General features: G+C 37.4%; 1 protein-coding gene across 4 annotated transcripts in view; it reads right to left on the bottom strand.

The window, feature by feature from the left end:
• Positions 1-25,777, bottom strand: part of ATRNL1 (attractin like 1) — a 469,005-nt gene that overhangs the window by 414,054 nt on the left and 29,174 nt on the right. For all 4 annotated transcript variants that reach the window (XM_071563466.1, XM_071563465.1, XM_071563470.1 and 1 more), the window contains exons 2-6: positions 17,123-17,206; positions 15,058-15,171; positions 14,453-14,581; positions 11,120-11,328; positions 680-854 (exon numbers count right to left, since the gene is read on the bottom strand). In XM_071563466.1, coding sequence (XP_071419567.1) covers positions 680-854; positions 11,120-11,328; positions 14,453-14,581; positions 15,058-15,171; positions 17,123-17,206 — 711 coding nt within the window. The remainder of the gene's footprint in view (positions 1-679; positions 855-11,119; positions 11,329-14,452; positions 14,582-15,057; positions 15,172-17,122; positions 17,207-25,777) is intronic.

A 25,777-nucleotide genomic window follows, 5' to 3' on the forward strand; every position in this document is an offset into this window, starting at 1 on the left:
AAACTAAATGACAGAAGTGGAAAAGAAAAACAACAAAGAAGTTGGGATTTGTTTTGGATGATTGTAAATGGGTGGAAGAAAACAAGAAGTAGACAAAAACAAAGTAAACATGCTAATAAGCATATCCTAACACTTGCATTTACCACATTTATACATACACACAAGTTACCATCTGAATCAGCTAGGCAATATTTATGGCTGCTTCCACTCGGTTTCAGTATGTGGTCAGACACACAGACATGCAAACTGTCATAAATATAAAGCAGTGAAATGCAGGTGACCTGCCTAACCCTGTTGGCACGGCACCAACAGGCTGAGTGCATGCACGAAATACAAGTCTCCCATAATCAGAAATTAACTTGAATAATGAAGATAACCTTTTGCAAATATCAGCACATGGATTTCTCTCAATGTTTTGCCACCACAAACCTTCTTATGTTTTGCAGTTTTTCACAAAACTGAAAGACTTACACATTAATATCCCACGGAGTTTGATAGTGCCCATATTTTCCCTTTCTGTCATCATAAGACAGTTACAAGCAGAAAATAAGACCATTAATAAAGAATCTAAAAACATATCAACCCTTCCATTGAATTATAAGACAGAAGCTGCCTCCCTGGTAAGATGTGTGTCCCTAAGCCACATGAGAAAGGATGTGACAAAGCAGAAATGACTTACTTCAGAACCATTTGGAAGGAACTGTAGTTGAAGGCGTATCCCCCAATGACCCACATGAACTTGCCGTGCAGCACAGCCTTGTGGGAGGCGCGGCCCACGGCCGGGCTGAACGGCTTCACGTTCGGCAGGATCCAGTAGGACTCCGTGGAGGGGACATTCAGGGAACAATCTGGGCCTGTTTGGGAAACAAATGCGCAATTTGTACAATCTGTTAGACAGGAACGTTCAAGCCAATAAAGCAGAAACAGGGGAGGCTTAATTACAGATGTCAGGATTGCTCATTCTGATGAAATATGGTATAGACTTTTATGTTTAACAGATGCTCAATGAAAAAATTGACAACATGGGATGTCAGTCAAATTGAAAGCATTAGATTAGCTCAAGTAATAACAACCTATTTCTGCACTCTTCTCAGAAAACAGATTGTATGAGTCACAAATTGAAAGAAAGGCACAATACATCACAATTTTAGATGACCTATCACTTGAGTCTAAAAGTTGTAGCAGAATATGTGGACTGAATGTTACCTCTGGAGAAAAACTATACTGTATTTGAACCAGAGTAAGTTATATCAAAGCAAAAAAACATTACATAAATTAAGTTACAATATATATTACATTATATTAAAACTCAGAAGTAAAAATTTGCCCTTTACCAGGGCCATTCTGCATCATTTTTCAAGTGGAAAATACACTATAAACACTTTATCAAAAGAATAATTTGAATATTTAGATTTTGTAACATTTTATAGATCATTCTACAAAGCCATCAAACAAATAACTGTATGTTATTTTCAAATGTATTTCAACCAATCATTTTTTGTTAAGAAAGGAAAAGCAACAAAATGCTTAATTTTTTAGTTATAGGACTACTAAAATCATGAACAGTAAAAATTCATTTTTTTATTTGTTCCGATGTTTTCATCATTAGTTTATGCTCTAGATCTTGTTATTTAAAAACTGAAAATATACAGAAATTTGCTACCAAAAAAAACCCAAAAACCAAAAGGCAGACATGCACTATTTGTCTCTTGTTGGTGCCTGTGCACTATTATTGACTGCCTTTATTTCTAGCGGGGGAACACTGAATTTTTAGGACACCAGTGTGCTCCACTTTAAGCATTATCAATCATGGAATTTAAAGTTTTGCCATTGGGGATGGCATACAGATGTTGTACAACATTAATGATCCCAAAAGAGGATGCACAGTGAGGAAAGCTTCCTGCTAAAGGCAACTACTGGAGGGCACAGAGAGTCAGATCAGACGCTGAAGAACCACAGAACAAGTTCTTGTCTGACCATGTGACCAAAGAATAAAATAATACACAAAATTCAACCTAGTCAAACTGAACACTAAGTAAGCTACATTTCAGGATCATCTTAGGAGAGCTCATGAAAATATTACATCACCACTCAGCAATGCTGAAAATAACAACTCATGTCAGAGAGGACAATGCTGTTACCCCACTGCATAAATCTGTGGTTTGTGTATCCTTACAAAATAGTGTGTCCTGCTGAAAAAGATGACAGATTAGAGCTGTGCACTGTTTACAGAAGAGTAATATGGGTGTTCCAGCTACAGAAGCCATCAAATTCCTTTGAACTACTGATTTTTTCCCTTGGAAAAAATAAGAAAGAAAATTTGGAAGTGAATAATAAATGTCTATAAAATAAGTGACTCAGAGAGGGTAGACAGTCTCCCTGAATACAAAGAGCCAAGATTCATCAAATGCATCTTGAAGAGGCCATGTTCAAAACAAACAAGAGGAGACAGTTCTTCATGCAGAAAGTATCAGATCTCCTTGGCAAGGATGCTCCCCTGGCAAAGGGTGCTTTGGATGCAAAGACTTACACTGTGTCAAGGGGAGACCAGACATGCATTTAGAAGAGACCTGCTTAAGTTTACTAAGCAAGGTAAATAAATAATGTACATAAAGATCATAATTTTAAAACATATTATCGTATGGGCAGGAGTGCAGGGAGACTAGATTTTCCAATGTTTATTGTAATTTTGGGGGCAACTTGCTACAGTGACTCCTTACACACAAAAGCCAGGCAGCCAAAGTGCACCTAAGCAGCTGTCAGCTTTTCCTAGAACCCTGCAGAAGAATGATGTCCACTTGTATCCAAATTACCTTCCCTTCACTAAAAGATGGAGACACTCAATTCCCACAGTTCATTATACCTTCTACTCAGAAAAGATTAATGGTATTTGAATGAGGTCTAATGAGAGTATGAACAATTCAGTATATTATTTCTTAAGCATTAATAATTGATACTGTAATAGAGTTGTAACCTCAGTAAATTGTGATTTGGTAAATCACCGGAGGAAACACTTCATTTGAATCTAAAAAGGGGTTTAAAATAAACAATTGATTAAGTATTCTTTGATCAGGGAAGGGCTTAAAAATGACGGTGCCTCAAGTCAGAAGCGGAGCAGCATTTGCGCTGTCACTATCGCGACCCTTCCTGCGCTGCGATGTCGCGGCCAACAGTGACCCCTGGTGGCCACCAGGGCACAGAGCACAGCAACTCTCCTATGCCAAGCGATGGGAATGTTCGCTCCTGGAGAGGGAGCTGCAAAAATCCCTGCGGCACGTCCAGGTACAGGGAGATGGCACTGACCGCAATAAAACGAAGACAAGCAAAACCTCTTATACTAAGCTAACAAAGCAAAAATATTAACAATACTGTTAAGCAGACCGGCGACGGAAAGAAGGTCAGAGATCACTCCCTTCCAGCCCCAGGGCTTTGTCGCTGGTCAACCCTGAATGACAGGAAAGGTGAGACGGAAAGGAGAAACACCGTGTACCACAGAATCACAGAAAGGCTTCGGTCGGAAGGGACCTCAAAGATCTTTTAGCTCCAAGCCCCTGCCTTGGGCAAGGATGTGCCACATTATGTATCAATCGGTACAAAAGTGGAACATAACAGTTGCAAAAATGCAAAACAATACAATAATAGTGGCTTTTAACAAAACATCATTTAAAAAGCAAATGCTTTTGTGTGGCTTTGCTTTATAAAAGCAAGGTAAATGTAGGTCTTATAAAAGCAAGGTAAATGTAGGACTTATAAAAATCATTTATAGATTTTCCTCCTTGAATACATATACCATTATCTCAGCATAAATACATTTTCTCTTCAGAAACATCCCATTCACTAAATACGTGTCTTTTGTGCAACAGAGAGCACTACAGCTGCTGAACAAAGATAATGAAAAATATGTTTTGCTATATTCTATGCAAATATGATTTTTCTCCATTTATTTAAAATTGAATTTCTTTCTTATCTTCCTAACGTGTCAGTCAAACCACTGAGGGGGGAGGCTTTAAAAAAAAAGCAAACAACTTTATAAACCTGAACTGGAAGTCAATTACGTTATCCTCTAAGGTAGAAAGAAATTCTATAGGTTTAAAAAAGTGATTTATCCACACAACACATGAGAAAGAATCTAATTTCTGTTTATTGAGGAGTTTCATGAAAAGCCAAAGTAACAATCCATTCCAGGAGTTTAAGTCATAAGATCAATTTTCCGTCTAATCACTAAACATCATCTCCTGTCTTCAAACCTAATCTTTTCCTTTAGGATCACAGAAAAAAAAAAAAACCGAAAGCATTGATGTGTTGAATATAAATTTCACAGTCTTCTTTTTCATACAGTCTAATCAAATCAATTAAATGAAGTATTTGCTGTTTATTCTGTATTTGTTTGATGTTAGAACATTCAAGTTGAGAATTATTGCTTCAACACAATTTTTCTGCCGCCGCAAATAAAAACCCAATACCAGTTTTTTCAGGTATCCAATAAAATCTTCATATGATGATGAATTTGAGATTATGAAAAAAATATTTTTTGGGATAAGAGAATATATAATAATATGCTTTCAATAGAAATTTTATAAGAAGTTTTGCCAAGCAGTATGTTAAGGAATGTTCCCACTCTGGCAGTCACACTCCCCGCACCAGAGACTTTCACTGCTGGAACTGGAGCAGAAAAATTCCCCAAAGGTAAATCACCTTCCTTAAGGAAAACTTATATCAGCTTTGTATTTTCATGTAGATGACAGGAAAATGTTGTTCTGGAATGACACACAGGCATTTCTAATTGGAGGTGCATCCTTGTATCTCTCCAGTGCCACTGCACAGCTCCACAACATGCAAACAGGATGCAATTATTTCTGCCACTCACACACAAGCCCAGCAAGGCTGGTACAGAAGAACAAGGCCTGGTGTCCCAGCAGTGTTTACTAGAAGCACATTGCATGGAAAGCTTTCCTAGTCTTTCATGGCAAGTATATTCTTTGGTAGACTTTGCATGAGATTGTCATCTTAAATAAAAATGTGCTTTGCTTCTTTCACTCTAAAAGAAACAGGAATTTTCAGATTAACAGTAGCTCACAATACCCATTGGACCAGACATTCTGAGACTCCATGCAAATGTCAACAGGATATCAAGACCTAATATCTCTCCTAACAACTTCTAGAAAACTTCACAGCTCTAAGTCAAAAGCCTCCTTGCGGTTTTCAAATGATGTACTGATGGCCAGTTGATCCCAATTTCTCTTCTATCAATCAATATTGATACCACTGAACTTGAAGAGTTGGTCTGTCTATACACCCCACAAATGTTTATAAACAGCAACACTCCTCCCTCCCATCCTTCACTTTACTGGTTTAAAGAAATCATGCTCTGTTAGTACCTTTCATAGCCCTGACCATCCTAATTGTCCTCCCTGAGTCTGTTGCTAATTGTATTCAAAAACCTGTAGTAAAGAAACCATGAAGCAAACTACTAATGTTTTCATATCTTTAACTCAGCTTTCTGACTGATCATCCTATTAGTGCACTTGACACTTTACAGCCTATAGTATGTATACAAAATTAATAATATTGACTAGCTCAGGTTCTAATTGAGATAGGCAAGTTTTCTCCCATGTCACCTTCCACACTTCAATCCAATATTATTAAACATTTTTTTTATATTCTTACTCTCTAAATGTATTCATTTACATTTTATAGTGAGGTAATTATATCCCACACATTACTTACTCAAAGCCTTTTTTGCAATATATTATGGTTTCCTTCAGACTTAAAGTAACTTTCACCTTTCTAGTACCAGATTTTATTAGCAGTTTTCTAAGTAGACTATAAAAATTATGTAGCCGTATCAGTCCCAAGATCAGACCTTAAGGAGTACTGATCTCTTTCCATCCTAAGTTACTTGTTCAGCACACCCTCTCACATTTCACAGTCAAGAAGCTGAGTTCCTTTTACTGTTTCCTTACATATTTGTTGCCTTCTTCAGTTTCAATGATTTCCTGTCAGCAAATGCTGAGATGCAGATAAAATATATTGCAATTTCCTGTCACTTTTCTTACAGACTATTTTAGCATGAACTACATTGGTAAATTCACAATTCAATGGTTTCACTATTCAATCACAGCATAACTTTGTTTATTTCCTTTCTCAAGTTATAGTCTAGAACTTTTACACACTTCTGAAATCAGCCTAACAAGTTTTGACCTGCACGAATCACTTCTTTCCTAGTCTTAAATGAAGGTGCTACAGGTAATGAAGAGAATTTTGTACCTTTCCTTATCAAGGAGATCAGCACTCTCTCTCTCTCCTTGTATTCAGGAGAGTATTTCATGGAATCCCTAGTTTAATCAAGTGTTTGCATGTTCTATCTCACCACATTTACTACATGCATTTTAAATAAATATTTACATTTTGCATTAAAACTCACAAATAGCAGGGGAATCCCATCCTAAATCTCAGCCTAATTAGATATACAGAGTATTATCAACCACTTTAATGCAGTCATTTATTGAAACAAATTAGACGAATTCTGCTAAATTTGCATTCACTAATTGTCAAATGACACCATAAAGGTTTTTAAAGCTGCATTTGGCTCTTCATTTACCTGTGACATTCATTCTCTTGAAATAAAAATACTTGATTTTCTCACACATAATTTTCGGACAATAATTTTCTAATTATTATAGTTATATTTTGTTTACAAATTGCACAAAGTCCTCCAAGGATGCTCTACAAATTGTTGAAGTCCATGTGAAGATAAAACTAAAGAATATTTCCAATATATATGAAATAATTGTCCATTATAAGACAACTCCTTCCTACCAATTCCATTTACATGCAATATTTTCTTAGGCAACTCCTTTCTATGATAAACATTTAAAAACTCTGCAAATATGGAGTACAGAAACTGGATTTTAACCTAAAACTGGGGGAGGAAAGGACTCCTTGGGTTTGTGCTTTTATGTGCATCTGTACCATAGAGATATATGTGTATATATATACACAAGAGGACATCCCCCAGACTGTAAAACTGCAGTTTCTCTTGACTGAATTTATATTTGACTGAGAGACAACGTGGAAGTAAAATTGTGACAAAGAGGGCATTATCATGGGGCATAAGACACCTCATTTATAAGACACCTCTTTCTACTTTGTTTTTCCCTCCAAAAACACCTCTGTCCAAAGCAGCTGTTACATCAAGTGTCCTCTTCTCTGAAAACAGACACTTTGGGGCTCTCTGTTCAAGAATATCCAGGCACAACAGGCCAAAATCTCAGATTTGAGACCTCTAAGCATTTGGCACAAGCTCTTTCCAGGGCTGCATTTCAGCTGCTGCTGCCTGAGCTCCCACCTCAAACCTTCTCCACTGGTTTCAATAAGCCAGATAAGCCAGCACAGCAGAAGCCAAGCTTTGCTAAACCTCAGCACTGAGGAGTAAAGCCAAACAAGGGAATATGACCTCAAAGCCTTTCACTGCAGCTAGGGGAACAAATTCAACTCTAATTAGTCCTTTCAGGATAACCTAAGTCGTGCATAGACACACATTGCCATAGTCATTCTGGCCACAGAGTCATAGAATCAATTGGGTTGGAAAAGACCTCTGAGATCATCAAGTCCAACCCTTGGTCCAAATCCAGTCCATACTCACATGTTGTTAGAATAGATGCCATAACAGCAAGTAATGCAAAAGACTGATTTTACACTGCAGTAGTCACAGCCCCTTTTATACTTTCATTGTTCACTCTTCCCCTTACATAAAGGCTCATTTTTCCCTAGAGAGATGTTACAAAATTCAAGCCGCCTGAATTGCTAATGGACTTATTTCAAAGTTAATTAGTTTAATTTCAGAATCTGCTCTTCCACTACATCTCTATCACCCAGGGGCAGATCTATAGGGAGAACCAACTAACTATACACATTCCAGAATTTTTATTGGTATTTTAACTTTGCAGTAGGGTTGAATTCCTGTTTGTGTGCAACCCTAGAGCTCATCTTCTGGTGCAGCTTCTTCTACAAGGAGGGCAGTTCTCTGTTTTCATACAATCTCAGGATGCCATCCAAAACACAATGGACAGGAAGGATCAGATTTGCTCATGCTCTTAAAGACTAATATAAACACACTCTGTAACTCCTCCCTAGCAGATTCCTGTTTTGCTTGCAGTACTGATGTTCAGTGATCAAAGTATCAGTAAAGTTTCTCTAAAGTTCAAGAGAGCCTTGAACTCTCTTTTTCCCCTGTTTACACCCAGTAGTTAGTGATGTTTTCAGCCTGTTCAAAGAGTCCACTTAACCTTAAAACTAAGGAATTGTTTACAATCCTTTCAGCCATCCTGAATTTTACACCTGCTACAGAGGTTTCAGCTGTTTGGAAAACTTTTTGCTCCTTTACAGCCTGAGACCATCCCAGACACTGTGCTCCTGGTACCAAAGAGAATTTGCTGGCTATGAACACACATTCAGCAAAAGCATCTTTCTATAAACTTCTTAAATGGGTCAGTTAGTGCAAAAGCCACCACTTTTGCCTCAGCCAAGTCCCCATTTCTCTTTTACCTGTGCCTAGCAAAGAAAAGTCCATAGTTTTAAGGCATGTTTTTATCTTCCCCCAATAAGATCCACAGCCTGTAACAGCAGGAATTAACATATTCTGTTATATAATATATAATATCAAGACAGATTAGCCAATAATAAGACAGTGTAATATGATGTCATATTCATAAAAGAATCACTCTTAGCAAGAACTTCAACCTTCCTTATGTTGCCTGAATAGTTTAAATTAACTGCATTTCATGTAAATACTAAATTTTCTTCCTATATGAGACCTACTTTCTCAGAAACATTTCACATGATCTAAAAATCTCCACTACATTTAACAAGTAGATTTCTGCTAAATGCAATGCCTGTTAATAATAAAAATTATAAAAATTGTTTACTTTCCAAATCTAAAAGTTATCATTCCCATGGCTTTATTCTATATTGGTAAGACCATCAGCCAGCTGCAAGTATCTACAAGATCCTTGTACTACATTCCACAAAACATATCCAATAGCGAGAGGACCCTACTTTTTACTGAAACAATTATTCTATCCCAAAAAATCCAGTGTTCTCTTTTCTCAGAATACTTGTCTTAAATGGGAAATGCTCTTCAGAGCTGCTCCTTCCACATTATCCACAAGATGTCACCATTGTAAAAGAAAAACAAACCCAAGCTGTAATATAGGAATTTTCAGGGTATATGTTCTGAACCGTAGATTTTAATTATTATACATCCCAATCAACGAAGCTCTAAGATGTATGTTTTTACAATACAGGCACTAAATATACTCGAAAAAAGGGGAGGGGTGAGTGGGTATGAAAACCAAACCAAAACTCTCTTGAAAATCACAGAGAACAAGACCCTTCAGTCCCTGGCTTTAAATTACTAAGCATAGAAAAGCTTGTCAGACAGTAAGACCAGTAAAATAAGTAGAGACATTTATGATTCCACCACTGAAAATAACCTACCCAGAAGATACTATCAGTGCAGAAGTCATAGAAAATATATGTGCAAATAAATGAAGACATGGAATGGAGGAGCAAGTTGGCTCTCAGAGAGCTTAAGGAAAGTTTGGTATTGTTTTGTATTAAGTAAGGAAATACAATTGTGAATCCAAGCCAGCTCATCTATGACAGAATAATTTTAAAAAAATTATATCTATGAAGGTTCAGTTAAAATCCAAGGAACAGTGAATAATCCCATACACTGGAGGAAAGAGTGAGAAGGTAGTATGTGCAAAAATACTAGGTGAAAGGAAGGTACTAACAGTGGAAATTAGACTTTCAACTTTACCTTGTGTTCAAAACCTTCAATGAAGTTTATAGCACTGTAACTGAAGGCATAGCCTAAAAATAATTTCCAAAGATTTGTGACACTTCCCCATTTTGTACACAGGGATCTGAAACTGCAAGGGATCCATGCACAAATAAAAGGGTGATACTCCTGCTGCAAATCCCACTCACAGCTTCCTTAGAGAGATTAAGTTCTCCGGATCTTTTTGGGCACTACAATCCTAGAAGGTTCTAAGGGACTTGTAACAAGACTACACTGTTTCCAGTCAATGACCATATTCCTAAACCACTTCCTTTCTGTGGGTGTACTGACTGCCTTTTAATGAACAACTCATTAATTATTAAGAAGATAAATGTATTAAATCTCATCATGTCTTTGGAGTAATTCATGTGCCAACTAATAGGAGTAAAAAAGTCATTTCCTTTGACATGTAAAAAGAAACAGCAATAGAAGAGAAGCAGAGGCAGGAAGCCATGGGAAGAGGGCAGACCAGCTAAGTAATCTGGAGGTATTTTAGTGTTTCTGTTAAGAGTAGAATGGCAATTGCAATGCAAAGAAAAATAATCCAACTGAGACTCGTAATAGAAGTAGTAAAGGATAAAAACAAAATATTCACAAACATCTAGCATAATTATAGTCAGTGAATTAAACATTTAGGATCTTAAATAATGCACCTGTAATGAGAAACAATTATTTATGGTACTGGCAGTAGAACTGCAGCACAACCTTAGAGTACATCCATCAGCCCACAGCACATGTCCACACACAACTCTCGTAGTGTTGTAACAAAGCAGTTCACCTTCCCTTTTCACTGAGAGGCCCAAACAAATAACACCCAACCAAAGCCAGGCAGTGGAGTCTGACTTCAGGAAGCACTGAAAATATGATGAGATGTTGTGACAATGAAAGAGGGGGGAAGAAAATCAAATCAATCTAGACACCAAAAAATAGAATAGAAAATTGGGCTTTGGAGGAATTTAGTCTTCAGAAGTGCTCACAACTCTCCAGTAATTAGTCATTATTTTTTTCACATTAATGATCCAAATAGATGAATGCCCAACACAAGAAAGTTCAGGTCACATATTTCTGCAGTACTTTCAGATAGAAAACATCAAAGCTGTGAGCCTTTTATGCCATTAAATTGCCTATATCTATATTCACATTAAAAACTATTTCAGAAATTAGTATTTCATCTATGTTTATTCTTTGAGGAGATGCTAATGTCCATCCTACATAGGATACAATAAAAGCAGGTTTTTTATTAGATTAACTTGATTCCACATAACAAAACCTTACCTTGCCAGCTATCATTGCACACACACAGCTTCTCTCCTGTCAAATCACAGTACCCATGGTCTGGACTGCCACAGTTGGCTTTACAATATGGAATATCACAGGCTTCTCCTTTCCAGTACTTGTCACACTCACAGTACACCCGGCTTGGGACAGACACACTGGTTGTACATTTCCCATGATCTGAGCAGTTATTAGGACAAGAATTAATTCTGGAAAAAAAAAAGACATAAAAGTAATGAGCCAAGAGCTGATGACAGTGGTTTTATCTGGCAGTATTTCAACACTATTCGTTAGATAAAGTATCTTTTACCATGGAAAATTTCTACTTACTGATAAAACAGAAATCTAATGATGATTTTACAGGTCAATGAGTTCAAAAGGTGTTTATCAAGGCTTACACACAAAGGCTGTGATGCAGCCAGGCTCACAAATACCTTGCCCTGTAACAAGTATTGACATTGAGCAGAAGGACAGGACAGGACTGGGCAGATCACACCCATATTTTCCTGTGTTTCGGTACCAGCACTCTAATCAAGCCCTTCAAATGCTTCTTATCTCTAGGATCAACCACACTGGAAGTGACTGAGCTTAGACTCTCCACCATGGGCATAAGTTAAAGGGTGTGGCTTTGGCCCATGCCATGAACAGTGTGTCCAACCTCTGAGGGTGTAAAACAGGGAGAACCAAGTGAGGAAAAATACCAGGCTAACATCCCAAACGATTTACAGGCAGCACTTCATGCTTTGAATCCTTAATAACAGAGCCACCTTAACACTGCCTCTTCAACTCCACAGGCTGAGGTGCAAAAGCAGCAAAGCTTCGGCTGAAAGAAGTCTCTGACCGTTATGGGAGTCAGTGTTTGTGATACACCCACCAAACACTGAGATCACAGGCAACTGGTCTGCAAAATTAAGCAAAGTATTCAAAAAATTAAGCCTGCCAAAAATGCAGGCAATTCCTTGGAAATGAAGGGAGATGGAGGACATTGAAGCACGTGGTCCAAGAGTTTCCATGAACACAGTCCCAGGTAGTGTCTGCTGAAGTCCAAAAAGGATTTGAAGCCTTTTTGATGACTCACAGCAAAGGGTTGGGTTAGAACTCAGAATAAACTCTTACTACTAACCCCAGATGATAACCCAGACCACACCCTGTAGATGTCAGTGATGGATACTGTTCACAGCCTTCCTTGCTCTTTCTGAATGGAGTTGTTTAAAGTTAGCAAAGAATTGAGGCTGGCCCTTGACAAAATGTAGTTGTGGCAGGGCAGTCAGAAGACAAGCTTTTGTTTTCTAGACACTCCCATCTCAAAGGAGTGATTCTGTTACATTACCAAAAGAGAAAATTCCACATCTGAACTGCAAACACCCTGGGGGTTTTTCCTGGTAACACACATGGCATAAAACCATTGATGGCATTAATTGTTGTGCTTTGCAGCTGTGAGGAACCTGTCCCTCCATTTCTGCAGGAAGGAGAACAGTTCAGTTCTTCCAGCAAGAGAGATACCACCTTGAAAATAGAACAATTCCCACTCCAACAGGTTCATTAAGGATTCAAATGGAATGAGAAAAACTGGATCAGCAAAGCTGGTAGCAAGTTGCCTGACTTGAAGGAACATAAAATTTACTCAAACTGTTCTGGAGTAACTACCGTTGTTTGCAACTGGCATGGCAATTTAGTCACAGATTTTGTGCTTCTGTCTTCCCCAAAAGAAAGGACTACAAGCAGTCCATCAAGATGAAGTGGAAAACCAGGGAAGAAAGAGGGAAACAGAAGCAGAGTGCAATAGATCAGTGACAGAAACAAAGTTAATGTAGTCATAAAAAGTAAATATAGGTACTTCTTTATCATAAAAAGCGTTACTGTTGGCTCATTAAAAAAAAAAAATAGATTTTAAAAGTATCCATTGCAATAGAAGAAGCACAAGATCAGAGTATAAAATTTCATGGGCTACATATGTTATGGAATTAAAAACTGACATGTTTTTTTCATTTATTTTAAGTCTTCCAAAAAAATTAGGCAATGATATGCAGCATGCACCACATTATCAAGTAATGAAAGAACGCAGAGCACATACTCTCATTCCTTAAGAATGCCATGTCATATTGCCATTTGCTCCCAAGTCAAGTAAAAAAAAGTGCAATAAAAGCTTCAGGACTAACTGAAAAATGTATCTAATTACAGTAGAGAAGTCAGCCAGGTGATTGCATTTTACTGATGTCAACTGACAAAAATTAAAAATACTCAATCTTCTGGACTGCCATTTCCAATGCAATATGTTCAGTGAGGTTTCCCAAACCCTGATTGGCTATTTATTATCTGATCAAAGGTAGGCAGGGCACCACAAATTACAGGAACAGTCTTTCCACGGACAATTTAACAAGTACCTCTGCCAAGAGCAAAGCCATGGTCAGAAGCACAAATAGGAATTTTAAATTAATATAGAATCTTACAAAAATATTACATTTACTTCCACATAAGAAATGCAGTGCTGGCCACCACATCTCAATAACTGGTATTTCAGATCTGAAAGAACTGAGAGGAAGGAACAGGTGTATCTTCAGTCATGGAAAAACTATCACATGAAGAAATAGGTCCAACAGGACCAAGCAATCCCTCTTAGTTCAAGCCTCCAGTGTGAAGAAATGCTGCATTTTGTGTCACAAGCATGTCCCAAGCAAGACAGAAGCTGAAATCAACAGCTGATACAAAAAGAAAGAAAAGGCTCAGATCCACTGAATGCATCTTTAGAGCTGCTGACACAGAAAAGGAGACTGGACAAAAGCATAGTTATATCAGATTAGAGTTTGCAATCAGAGGAACTGAAAGAGAGACAGTGGAGATAAGAAACTACGAAGGCAGAATTCAGACTGAGATGGAAAACAGGACAGGAAAGTACCTGAGAAGTAGAGAAGAAATGGAAGAAAATCTTTGTGTGTGGCACAAAAACAAAGTAGAATTTCAGTGTAGGTTTCAAAAGCAATAGAAGTATATTCAGCAAGAAAAATCAAGCAACAGATGATCCAAGTTCAGGAGAAGGGAGCTGACACGACAGCAGATATAATCTCCTTTCCATTCCATATGACAACTACATGTGTTGGATAAACACTGGAAGGGATACATTTTAGTTCCATATGGCATAGGAATAACATACTCTTGGAATGGCCACGTGGCTCCACTCAAAACAATATACTCATCTTTGGGATTTTTTTCCCCTGACTTGTACCTTAATCATCTATTACAACCCTGGCTCCCTGCTTTTGTAAACATACCACTAAGTATAACCATTACGCTGCTGAAAAACCCAAAGTAATGACATATTAAAAAAATACTCACGAATAAAAAATGTTAAATCCCGTTAGGTTATAAGCAGCATCACTAAAAAAGTGAAGCAATGCATAGCCTGACGTGGTAACTACTTCAGGAACAGTTTCATTTCCACGCACTTCAGGGACTATCAGACCACTGGAAAAGAAAACAGGGAAAATTATTTTAAGGAATCCTTGGGAGAGGAGAGGAGGAAAAAAGGAAGGTGGGAGTTAGCTGTTCTGGTGGTTAACTATATAAGCAAGACAATACAGAAATATAATTTGAAAACTTCTTTTAAAAAAACAAATCATAAAACGTGTATAAAATTTGCCCATGCCTCTGCAAGGTAAGGAAGGGGTTTCCAAGAAAAATGCCTGTGTACAAAAATTAACACTCCATGTAATGTCAGGAGTAAGTACAAGCCACATAATGGATTTATTCTCTGATCACCTAACCAAAGATGTAAGGGTTTGGGGTTCAGTCTAATGCAATTTCACACACAAGTTCCCATAATATTAACAAAACCGAGCAAGCTAGTTAATATATTAGTGCCTCTAATGTTATTCTTTCCCCAGTAACTAAAAATGCTCATACATGACGACTTGGACTGAAAGATGAATAAATACACTCACCTAAATACAGCTATTAAAGGTGCATATATTGAATCTCCATCATATACATACATATGGTCCCAGCTACATTCTGTGGCAAAGTGATTAAATCTTAATCTTAGTATCGCATTGGGGCTGGAAAAAAAAAAGGAACATTGGTGTAAAACATCTTTACAGAAGTATTGAGCTCAGAAGATAAAGAACTTACAGTAAAATTGATCATGCCAGCATATCTCTAATAAAACATTTTGAGCAGTAACTAAAGATTTCAAGGTGTTAGATAACAAGTCAGGGCAAGCAAATATTTCACTTATCTTAGAAAATTTTAAAATAACATATCCAGTCCAAGTCTAATAATCCCTAAAGTTAAGAAGAGACTTAAAATCACCAGATTTTACCAATATCCAGAACCACAAATTTAGAGCAATTAAAATATCCCATTTTAACATAATGGCTTTACTTTACAACATCAGGACTATGAAGTTTAAAGGATCTTTCAAGATAAAATCACCCACACATTCTCATGCCAGTATTATATTAGTTATTGAAAATAAAATTCTTAAAACAAAAATCTAGAATATCAAGCAATGTTGGTGCAAGTGACTGCCCTCTGCCCTCGCTCAACACCTGGGAGCCAAATTATTCCAGTTTTTGGCTGAGGTTCAAATGGATCTGTAAACCTTCTCAAAGGGGAATTTTCATATATTGCAAAACTACCAATATACATTCCATGAAGCATAATGATTATTTTCCTTTATCTCTCCCCTCTCCTGACAGGCTTGAGTGCAAATTGTCAGTTTGGAAAAGGTGGGGGATTTGTGACAGATCCTTTGGAGAGAACTCTTTGTTCTGAAGGCAGAGTATTTTAACCATTTGAGACTTCCCTGTGTGTTGCCATCCTGCACTCTGCTCCTGGTGCTTTCCTCTTGCCCACACTGTGCAGCACGTTGTGCCCTCCAGCTGCCCACTCCCAGCTCCTGGGAACAGGAGGGATGGAGTGAAGAGCAGCTTCACAGCACAGTTTGCCTGTGCTCCTGAGGGCTGTTCCCACTTGAGCAGAGCAGTGCAGTGCACACACTCCTGAGCCACCTTGGGTGGAAAGAGAAGTCTATCTATGGCACAAAGATACTCAGCTGTAGCCTGGTCATCTGGATAGTGGAGCTTCTATTGAAATAATTTTGCAAACTACCCATAACTTCATCACTCTTGTGCTTAAATTACTATCTGCATGTGAGCAGACAAGAATGAGATCAGATACATCATTAATGAACTGCTGTGACACCTAAGTTAATTGAGATCATGACAACACAGAACAACAGAATGGGTTAATTTTCTTCTAGAATGTTCGAGGAACTCAGAAGTAGAGTCAGCGAAATCCTGACCCATATCTGGGGGGGGGAAAAGTCACACTCAAATGCAATCACTTTGTGCTTTCAACAGTTAGCCACACTAATGCATGTGTCTCATTATCCCTTTGGGCATCTCTGTGTGTTTCTGTGCTGCACAAACTGAAAAAATAGCAAAAAGACATGAGACATCTAAACTGTGGGCACAAAATTGTTTTAAAATTAAGTACATGAGGAATGCTGGAATGCAAAAGAAAATACTTTGTAGAAGCAGTAACTTTTGAGCAACATGTAACTGAATCAGCATTCTGTACTTGAGGCCATTCATGATTTATCACTGATCTGAGTTAAATAAGATTAGTAAGATAATGAGTTAAAAAGTGGGATTCTGTAACCACATTTGGAACTTATGTAAAGGTACCCAAACGTGCCACAAATTTATCATTGTGTTTTGAGAGCCTGCAGCACTGGCCAAATTCCAGTGTCAGCCTGGCTTTTGCCAGCAACGTGAATGGGAATGGCATTCAGCCAACCCCAAGCAATCCTGAAAATCCTACCATTCCCCCCCCCCCCCCCCGCCTTCTTTATAACAACTAAACAAGAAAAAAACCAAACTACCTAAAGGCCAAAACTGTTTATATTGAATCCAGATGCAGTTTCTACTTAAGGAGTTCCTTGGATTTCTAGAACACACAGTACCAAACTATCAGAAAATTTAAGCTGTGAAAATAAATACTTACTATCCTTCAATTAACCATGTGCATTTAGTTTTATATTTATAATTTATAGGTCCATCTGTTAAATATCCAGAAGGTTCCGTTAACCTACAAGAGGAAAAACAGTGCTGTAATAAACCAGAGACAACACAACAGAACACACATCATCAACATGCCAACAGAATTTGTCTGGGTGGAAAGAAAATTGGGGGCAGGGAAAACAGTCAAGTCACTCTTCATATTTCTTGTCACACTGTATTCATAAAAACTTGATTCTGATTATTCTGTATCATTGATCTGCTTTCCTCCCTAGGCAATCACAAGACTTCTATTTATTCTAATTCAGTAGCAAATAATTTAAATCATCCCTTACACAAAATGGATCCAAGCCAATGTAAAGGGGTTTTATTTAAGATTATTTTGATTTGAATTGTTTGTTTACTTTCCCATTGCTTTACAACTTAATTCTGAAAGTAGACAACAGCAGCCTTGGGAAAAGTGTTCTAGATCAAGAAAAATTAAGGCGTAAATCTAAATAGGCATCTCTGTCAGCCCGTTCCTCTCTTATTCCCAGTCAGCACCTGTCTCTTCACAGTGCCCTACAGTGGGTACCCAGGAAAGAATTGAAATCCCTGTAGATACTCCACTCAGCATCACACCCCCTGCCATGACCTGCAGCTCAGGAACATCCTCAGCCAGAGCCTGAACCTTTGGGTTCACATTTGTCCCAGGAGTCACCTCATACAAAATTGCAGCATCTTAACAGCCTGAAGGAATGATTTCCACATGTATATGAGACCTCTCAACTGTTCTTGTCCTGAGCCTCCCTCTTGGTTTCATCTGACATGCTTAGGTCTGATATTGCATGAGGAGTTGAACAACTGTACCCTGTTCACATGCTTTATCCCACTCCAAATGTAATGAGCTGTGTTGTTTCCCTCCTTTCCCCCACTGAGCCTTTCTCAGCCTCAGAAATCCTTGCTCACTGCCTATATTTTCTCCCACAGCCATCTGAGATGCAACACAGAGATCAGCATATTGTATTCAAGATGCAAGTGAGCCACGAATCTGTACAGTAGCAATATTATTTCCATTTTATTCTCTATTCCCTTTAAGATTTTATTTGCTCTTTCAACAACACTATTCTGACATTTTAAACAGGAATAGCTGCTACAACCTTTTTTTCTGAGTGATAATAGATAGCTCAATATTCACATATAGAAATTCATTTAATGTAGAAAAAGATTTTTCATCCATTCATATATATTACATTGCATTAATCTATGCAGTGATAAAACAGCAGATGAAATTCAATAATCTGTTAACATAAAAGCTTTATGAATGAGCTTATTATCTGTAACTTCCCTAATCCACCTCCTTTTCTGTATCCTTTATGATTATCTTCTATAGTTCAGGCCTTAACACACATCTCTGGTGGCCTCACTCCTCTGGCAAAACTAACCATCCTACTCCTTAAACTGTTACAACAATAATAATAAACATAAATACTGACTCAGAAATGCTCATTTTTTCACTATAGTGTTAAAGAATTAAAAAGCAGGGGATTTTTTTTCTGTTTTATTTCACTCTTTAAAATAAATCAATAGACTAGGTCTAAGTCAGAGGCAAGGCTGAATAAGCTGACCAGGTCACACCTCCATTTTCCCATCCATTTCCCATCAGGAGTCTGGCTGGGCAGGAATTCAGGATCTGTTATCCCACTGTCTTTGAAGCCATATACACCAGTTGTGAAAATATTCATTACCACATCTACTGCAAATTATTTACACTGGAACTCATACCAAACACTAATTGCATGCCTATTAACAGAGATCCAAACAAAATTATAAACATGTGGAAATGAAATAAAAACAAGAGAGCAAGAAAGAATAATTTATGAGAGAAGCTCTGTGGCAGCTCCTGTTACTCACACTCCTGGCCTGGTGCTCTCGTGTGAATGAGGGTATGGCCAAGAACACTTTTGCTTGAAGAAAGCAAAAGACACACACAGAGTTTAAGTTTATGATATTTATTTTTATTGAGAAATTTCAATTTCACCTAAATGTTGCTTCTATACATGAGAAATAGGTCTTTTTCAGAGCTATTTCTGGTTTCTTTACATAGTAATTACATTGATTGGACAATGCTGAACTGAACACCAACCTATAAGTTACATGTCTAAGCTGCATGTCACTGATTGTGAAATGAAGCTTCTGTTGGTGTTCAGCCTCTCACAGAACCTCAGCAAAGCTGATTACAGGAGCAGATCCTCTGCTTGAGTCTATGCTAGACTGAAGTTTTGGGGGGGTTTTATTAAAAGGCAGTAACACATAAGTTTCAAAAAAATATATGTAATGCTAACACTTGATTTATATACAGAAGTAAAGACTTACTTAGCAAGAGACAGAACATTTATTTTCCTGGAAGAAGTGTGAAATATCACTAGTATTCATTTGCAGTCATGACCATTGCCTTCTTAGTAGCTGTATAATGCAATGGAGGTGACTTACACAAGTTGTTTTTATTAGATCAGCCCTTTGGCACCAGTAAAGTACAAATAATTTCCCTTGTCTCCTAAGCTGATAATTTTTTGATAAATAGTTTCTTTTGGAAGAGTAGATAGCCTTTGAAGCAGCTATTGCACTTTGCTGGAAAAAGTAAATAACTAAGAGCACAACTTTGCAATAATGGTTGTGGAACATTGTAAGATAAGGGGCTGTTCTATTTAAAATAAACATATAGCAAGACAGAAGGGAATTATTTTCAGTTTCTTGAGTCATAGCAAGAACTTCTCTGTATTATTTTTCTTTCCAAATGTTATCAAATACCAAATCCCATAAATAACATAAAGATAAGCAGGACTACTTTCCTGTAACCTGTTTTCAAATCAAGGTCAATATTCCCTATCATATAAAGCCAGGTGTCCATGGGCAGAGTTTTCCTCTGTGAGTAGCAGTGATTCTGTCAAATAACCAAAACCCAGGTGAGTCAACATGAGTACACCCACTTAGCCACAGAAGTGGAAGAGCCAGAACGATGCCTGGATGCTGCATCCTGCTCTCTGCTCAGAGAGCCTCAGTGATGGGAGGAGGACAGAACAATTTGTGTGGCACCACAAGTTTATCCCAGCAAGACTCCAGCTCTCTAAACAGAATGTGCAGGGAGCAGCTCATGTTGTACATTGCCTTTTTAAATTGCACCCCAGCTTTCATAAGCACAACAATATTTTTTTTTTAGTTGTCAGGGTTATAATCAAAACCTATAAAGAATTAGAGGGAGCAAGCCAAGAGAACATTTCCTGTTTCTGTACACTGTAAAACAGATCTACTAAATAACAGAAAGAAGTCAGGGTGCTGCACAGCAGAGTTAAAGGCATCCAGGAGCACCAGGAGCAGCTCAGGCCAATCCCAGGCCAATCAGTCAGTAAGACCTCATGGCACTATAAGGTGTTTCATACAGCAGACAGATACACCAAAAATGAAAGGGCTAAAGCCAGCACTGGGCAACCAAACCACGAGGCTCTAAATCAAGGCTGATGCATCTCAGGAAAAGAGAAAGGCATGTTCTAGTTCAGTCAGAAATTACTGGTCCAAAATGAAGGAGTAGTCACATGAAGTCTGTGCTCTGCAATATATAAAGACATCAGAGCAGATTATTAAAATGGCCCTTCTTGGCTGTAATATTTATAGATCTGTGAAAAACTCAGTCTTGTCATCTCCTGTGTCTTCCTGTAAAAAATAGCATCATCAAATCTTTCAGAGAGGGGCACTAATTCAAACCAAAGAAGCCATTGGGTATTTTCTGTCATCAGCAGAACATGAATATCCACAAAACAGATGGACAGAGGTCTGATCTATAACACAGTTATGTTAAGAGAAATAAAGCATAAGGCACATTCGTAATATTACAAATATTCACTATTAAATAAAAGAAAGGGTTATGAAGACCCTCACTTATCTTTATAGTATTTAGTGTCACATTTCTATTGAGAATTTTATGAAAAGCTGGATTACTTTGCAGTTCCTACTTCAGATATATCTGAATATAAGATACAGAGCATATTTTGCGATATGGATTCATCTCAATATCAGTATTTGTCAGTCAAGAGCTATTCTCTCCATTGTTGAAACATTTTGCTCCATCTCCTTTTCATCTTTTATGAAAATGTGTTTTATTAAAAAGAAATAAAATTCAATAACTGTGCTTCAAAGTTATAAGCTCCATTTCTTCTTAAATAGAAGTACTGGCAACCTTTCCAGCTTGAGCTCCTGTGCCTAACACTTACAGCAGGGAAGAGCCTGCTCCTGTCTGAGATGAGATCAGCTGAATACATTAGGCAGGAAGGCAAAAAAGATTCAGCCCACCTGACAGCACAAACCCAAATCAGTGAGCACTGTGATATCAGGAGAGAGGCAGCAGTGATGGAGAGGCCATTTCTCATACCTTAATATTAAGTGATAGACTAAGAAGGCTTTCTAGTACTTTTTTCAAAGGAAGATCTGAAAAACAACATGAAAAACCCACAAAGCCAGACTTTTATTTTGCAGGCATGAAGTACTGACAAGCACCTGACAAAAATCCAAAGACTTTGCATTTGATTTTTCTGTATATCCACATTTATTGCAGAACTTGCTGTTGGTTAATTTTTTTCACAACATGTACAAAAAGGGAATATACTGAACATACTGTAGTTCTAAATTTTCTTCAATGACTAATCAAGACGAATAAATATTTAATACATTAAGTAAATATTTGCATATGCCAATCACACTCCTATACTTGTTACAAACTGCTTTGCATTAATAGAAGAATTATATTTAGAAACACATTAAGGACATTCACGACAACTTCTCACATGCCAACTAATCACAGGCAGGCTCTTAAATAGGTCTCACTATTCACTGACCAAGTAACAGTTTCCTTTCTAAAGTGTCCCTACTGATTAATTCAAGTAATGAGCCCATCCTTCTAAATTATTTTAAACAAAACTTTGCTTCGAAACAATCGAAAAATCCCAGAAAAGTAAAATGAGGACTAGAATATAATAATATATTTTTCCCCATAAGAATATATTCTGTATTTCAAGAAACTTAACATTGTGTGACACAAATCTACTTTTTAATAATAAAAAAGAAGATAAAAGGCACAAAAACCAAACCCTAAGTTATCTGGGATATAAAATTTGATTGGTGCAAAATATTAATTTAAGGTTTGCTCTGAAATCTGTTTTGTTGCCTCATTCACTGTTTCTGACAAAGGTGTTATTTTATAGCATATTTTTGTGATAGTCCCAATAACAACAGAAAGGATGATGCATAGAAGATGTTCCTTTCAAAGTACAAACTTACACAGCATCTTACTTATACAAAGTATTCTCACTTACATAAAAGAAATCTGTTCCCTTCCTTAGGCTGCACAATATTATGTAAATTCCCAGAACACAGACCAGGACAGGTTGTCTGGAACAGGATACCTGAACATGTGACTGTGAGGGAATCCACAAAGTGGCTTGAAATAAGAGAATGTGGGCACAGCCTTATGAAGACCTGGTAGGTGAATCAGGCACAGAAGATAAAAGGAGAGTAATAATATTAAAGCTGATCCCAATATTTGTTATTATTGTAAATTAGTATTTTAAACTAAAATTACTGTAAAAATACTGTCTGAGAGTACTTAAGGATTGTCTTCTATCTCCTCACAAGGTGAGGCTTGACTTTTTTATTTTACCCAAAACGTCTTAAATTGCCATTCAATTAACAACATGCCCTAACACCTTTCACAACCATATTGAAATCTTTCTTCTCAGTTATTTGTCTAATCTGATTTTAGTAATTCCAGAGAAAGAACTCTACAATCTTCTTAGGCAGACTATTTTAGTACTGACCTATCCTTATACTTAGAAAGTTTTTTCTGAATGTCTAACTTACCTTTTTTCCTTACTTAAACAGGTTATTTCCTGAGCACAGACCTGGAATTCAGGTAATTGTCTTCCTCTTTCTGCCTATGTTTTACAAACATCTATCTTCAGGCTTTTCTTCTCTAATAAAGTAATTTAATCCAGCATTCCTCAGGTGTCATTTTCTACACTTCCCTCCTGTAGAACTTTTCCAATCCATCTGTATCTCAGAATGATACCCACTACTCCAGCTGTGGTCTGACCAGCACAGCAACCAGAAAATTATACAATATCCATAATGTAGCCACTTTTTTGAATGCAAGTGACAGAACAACTGCCTTTATGCTGATTTGTGTACAACCTGTAATTCCCTGAGACTGTTGCCTTCCTCCACAGGACTAAATGGTAATACTCCAGTTCATCTTACTGAGGTTAATTATGTCCGATCAAGTGTAGAAATTCGAATCCAATTCTGTCAGTGGGACTTTTTTCAGGCAGTATTGTATGGGATCAATGCAGCTTGCATGAGCTGGAACTTGCTGCATGCAAAGTTTCATTTATAATCCCTTTTTCAGTAGGAAAATCTATTTTTATTTCTCTGCTATAAGCATTCACTTAAAAAGATAGTAGCTTCTGGCCACACTGCACAGTGAGAAACTCTACTTAAAAAATCAATGACCTCCATGGGAAAAGAAGAAATTCCATTTGCATATATTTGTGATAAAGTCATTCAATGAAACTCTTACATTTTCCTTAACAGCCATTCTTCTATTACTTAACGATGTCAACAGTTTCTGAATATTATTTATATTCATTATTCATCTTTCAAAGCACTAACATGAAGTCAGTGCTCGTAAATATTAAACCCCAAGTGCACACGTGATCCCATCATGACAGTTGCATTTATGTTGTGTATTATAATGCAAGTCATTCAAGCAATTCAGGACAAGGTGCCATTTTTTTAAGAACCTACAGCTATGCAGGTACACATATTTTACTGAAAAATGGTTGACATGTTTTGCTGAGGCTTAACCTGAACCCAGAAAATACTCCCTAAGTGGAAATCTTTATTTTGGGGGGAGAAGGAGGAGGCTGTTTTGTTACATTTTAAGAAACTGAAGCTCCTAAGTACTGGATCACCTCCAAACATTTAGAAGTTATCAACAACTAAAAGTTTTTTGCTACCTAGTTTTACACAGATGGATTTACACGTAATATTAATGGAAAGTTTCTATAAAATTGAGTGGAGTTGAGTCAATCCACAGAGTTCACAGGGAACTCTGTATTTTCTCCAGAATTGCTACACCAATTAACAGTTCAAATCTTGCCAATATTTTCCAGGTGGCCATGGTCCTCCATCTCAACTTGGAAATCAGTGCCTTTTAAAAGATACCACAAATAGCACAATATCCTCCACTGACCTGGAAAAAACTTAGTGAAAAGAAATGAAGGGAAAGAAATGTGTCTTCACTTCTTACCTGGAGTACTACAGACATTTGATATTTACTACTTTAATATCATGGTTGGACAAAATCCTATGGGACAGGCATGTACTCTGTTAGAAATGCCCAGGCTGGTTCACAGATGGCATCCAAAATTCTGCCTATAAATAGGCCTGCCACAATGGCTAAAATTGATAGAAAATCAAGTTGGCATTTGATACAAACACAAGACATCATATATTTCCCTCTATCACCTTTTTGTTTAAGTATGGCTGCAAATATTACTTTAGGTATAAAATTCAAAAGGTCAAACTGTATGAAAATTAATGCTGGTTTGAGTACAAGGCAGACCATCTACCCACTTCACTGACTGAACTTCTTGCACTCAGTTTCATACCGTGGTTTTCTCAGAAAAAGAGTAAGGTTTGAAATAATCAAAATTCTGACAATTCAGTCTTGATTCAAATGAATAATAACAGTAGTCCCAAAGTTTCCTCATGTATCCATCCAGACAGCTACTATTAGAAGCAAACAGGAATTAGAAAAGAATCTGTCAGGAAGCAAGGAGACACCCCAGTGCTCTAACATTTTACAATGCTCACTTCAGCCAAGAGCTATTTTTATGGCCAAATGTTGCCAAGATAATTAAGATATTAAAAAAAATCACATTCCACCAGACTGAAATGGCCCTATAACTTTCTTTTTTCCTATCTCATTAATACCGTTATTATATCATTTAGAAAAGTTCTGTACCTTCAGATATAATGTTACTTTAAGATCACCCAAAGTAACAAATTATCCTTATGCTATTCCTAGTGCTCAAAACAAACAAACAAAAGAAATTTATAGTTTAAGCTTCTGTAATAGCTAGAGCTCTTTTTGGTAGGCTTTATTTTCCACAATCCAGACCTCCACTTCCAAAAGTAACCCGGTTAAGTGCATGTTCCAGCTTTATTTTGTTCACCTCTGAGCTCTGTCAGGGCACACTTGATCCCATCTTCCAGGTCACTTGTTAAGAACCCACACTGGGCCCAATATTGATCCCCGGGTATGAGTCTGAAAACGAGCTGTTTGCACACAACTGCTCAGTCGGTGCCCCACCCACTGCACAGGTCACTTGTCCAGACCACAGGGCATCCTTTTCTGTCCCAAGAAGGCATGGGAACCATACCAAAAGCCTTGGCAAAATTCAGGTAGACAACATTCAACACTCACCCCACATCCACCAAGCAGATTAGTTGTCACAGAAGGCAACCAGGTTTGCCAAGCACAGTTTGCCCTTGGTGAATCTGTGCTGGCTTTTCCCACTCATGTCCTTCATCTGACTTGATTTATTCCATA

Source organism: Pithys albifrons, chromosome 9, assembly GCF_047495875.1.
Source record: "Pithys albifrons albifrons isolate INPA30051 chromosome 9, PitAlb_v1, whole genome shotgun sequence".
NCBI lineage: Eukaryota > Metazoa > Chordata > Aves > Passeriformes > Thamnophilidae > Pithys > Pithys albifrons.